The 1,998-nt window shown below is 37.4% G+C and overlaps 1 protein-coding gene across 1 annotated transcript; it reads left to right on the plus strand.

Moving 5' to 3' along the window:
* Positions 1 to 773: 773 nt before the first annotated feature.
* Positions 774 to 1,136, plus strand: LOC140444497 (uncharacterized). Its single transcript, XM_072536255.1, has one exon. The coding sequence runs from the start codon at positions 774 to 776 to the stop codon at positions 1,134 to 1,136; it is 363 nt and encodes a 120-aa protein (XP_072392356.1).
* Positions 1,137 to 1,998: the final 862 nt, after the last annotated feature.

Genomic DNA, 1,998 nt, shown 5'->3' on the forward strand with positions numbered 1-1,998 from the left:
CTCATTCGTTGTGCAAAGCAAGCGTGTTTACAATATCGACTATGCCTTTGTTTTTATTATGGGCTAGTGGTCCATATTTAGAACAATGTAAAACACACTTCAATTGTTTCAGGATGTCAAAACAACAGCTGAAAGAAGATAAAAAAAGAAAAAAATGGGATGAGAGAGATATGGAACGTGCAATTATAGCTGTCAGGCAGCACGAAATAGGTACGCTGAAAGCTGCAAACATGTTAAATGTCCCACGTTCTATGTTGCAACGTTTTGCAAGAAAACTTGAACTTAAGCCAATTGAAGCTGCTTAAATAAAGTTAGGGTGTAAAGCTGTCTTAGGGAATGATCTTGAGGACGAGTTAGTTCGTTATATTTTGGAAATGGAAGCTAAATTTCATGAATAAACCAGAAAAGATCTTAGGACGATGACGTACGTCTTAGCTTCCAGGAACAAAATCAAACATGCGTTTGGAGGTAATACGCTAGGCAGAGCCTTATTGAGGCTTTTCCTGCAAAGCCATAAAGAGCTATTGGTACGACGACCAACGGTAACATCATATTTACGTGCAAGAGGCTTTAATAAAGGAAATGTAGCATCCTTCTTTAATGTTCTAGAAAAAGAATATGACAAACAGTTTTACCCACCTGAATGTATCTTCAATGCAGACAAAAGAAGTCTTAAAGTTGTAGAAAACAATATTGCATAGTTAGTGGGCCGAAAAGGGAAAGGACAAATTGCATCATTAACTTCTGCTGAAAGGGGCTTTCTGATAACCGTCATGATATTGATGAGCGCTGCTGGCCAACTTATCCCGCCAATGATGATATTTCCACGTGAAAATATTAACCAGCAACTGATGAAAGGAGATCCTACAGGTTCCATTATGGCATTACATCCCAGTGGATGGATACAAAGCAATATTTTCACAAGATGGTTTCAACATTTCATTGACACAGTGAAACCCACAAAAAAATTACCAGTCCTGCTTATTATGGATGGTTATTACAGCCATACACGTAATATAGAAGTCATAAATTTAGCTAGAGATAATCATGTCACTATAATTGTCTTGCCTCCACATTGCGCACACAAACGCCAGCCATTGGACAAAACTTACATAAGTGTTCTTAAGGCTTACTAGAACAAAGAGATCAGGGTCTGGTTGCGCCACAATAATCGGTAACTAAGTGCATTTGATGTGTCAGAGCTCTTTGGGAAAGCTTATTTAAAATGCCAAACTGGAGAGATTGTTGTTAATGGATTTGGAGCTACAGAAATTTATCCCTTGAAGAAAAATATATTTACATATGTAGATTTCATGAGAGCTGAAATTGAAGTAGAAAATACTTCGACAGCCGCACTGATGATTCAAGTGATAAAGATGATAAGGTGATCATCGTTTCAACCGCTGCTGTCAATACAAATTCTAACGATAACTCTACAAATTATAAGAGCACACCAGATTGTCGTTCCAGTCACAATAATTTATCATCCAATTCTCCCACTCTTCTATCTGGGTCTAATAAACAGCTTGAAACTATTCCTAAAACCAATACACAGCTTGATGCTACTTTTTTAACTAGTTCATAGCTTGTCTGTATTCTCACAACAAGCTTTTGCAGAAATTCTGCCACGCCTTCCAGAAAACCTTGTGCAGAGCTTGGTGTAAAAAGAAAATTATTTGAGAATAAGCAAACTCCATCAATTCCTTCCACATCTGGGTCATTAAGAACATCTCTGTCAACACCATATGATCTTTCTCCTGTGCCATTTGTAAAGAAAAAACCTCCAATCATGGGCATAAGCCAAGTAAGTGTTCAGTGATAACCTCTTCACGTTACAAACATGAATTGATCCAATCTCTCAACAAAGACAAAGGGGAGCAAAACAAAATAGGAAAAAGCAAAGAAAAAAGAAAAGGGAAAAAAATAAAAAAAGGAAAACGTAAGCAGGTTACCAAGTCTAGTAGCGACGATGAGAAGGAATATGTGCCTGCAGATGAT

This window comes from Diabrotica undecimpunctata, chromosome 6 (assembly GCF_040954645.1).
Source record: "Diabrotica undecimpunctata isolate CICGRU chromosome 6, icDiaUnde3, whole genome shotgun sequence".
Classification (NCBI taxonomy): domain Eukaryota; kingdom Metazoa; phylum Arthropoda; class Insecta; order Coleoptera; family Chrysomelidae; genus Diabrotica; species Diabrotica undecimpunctata.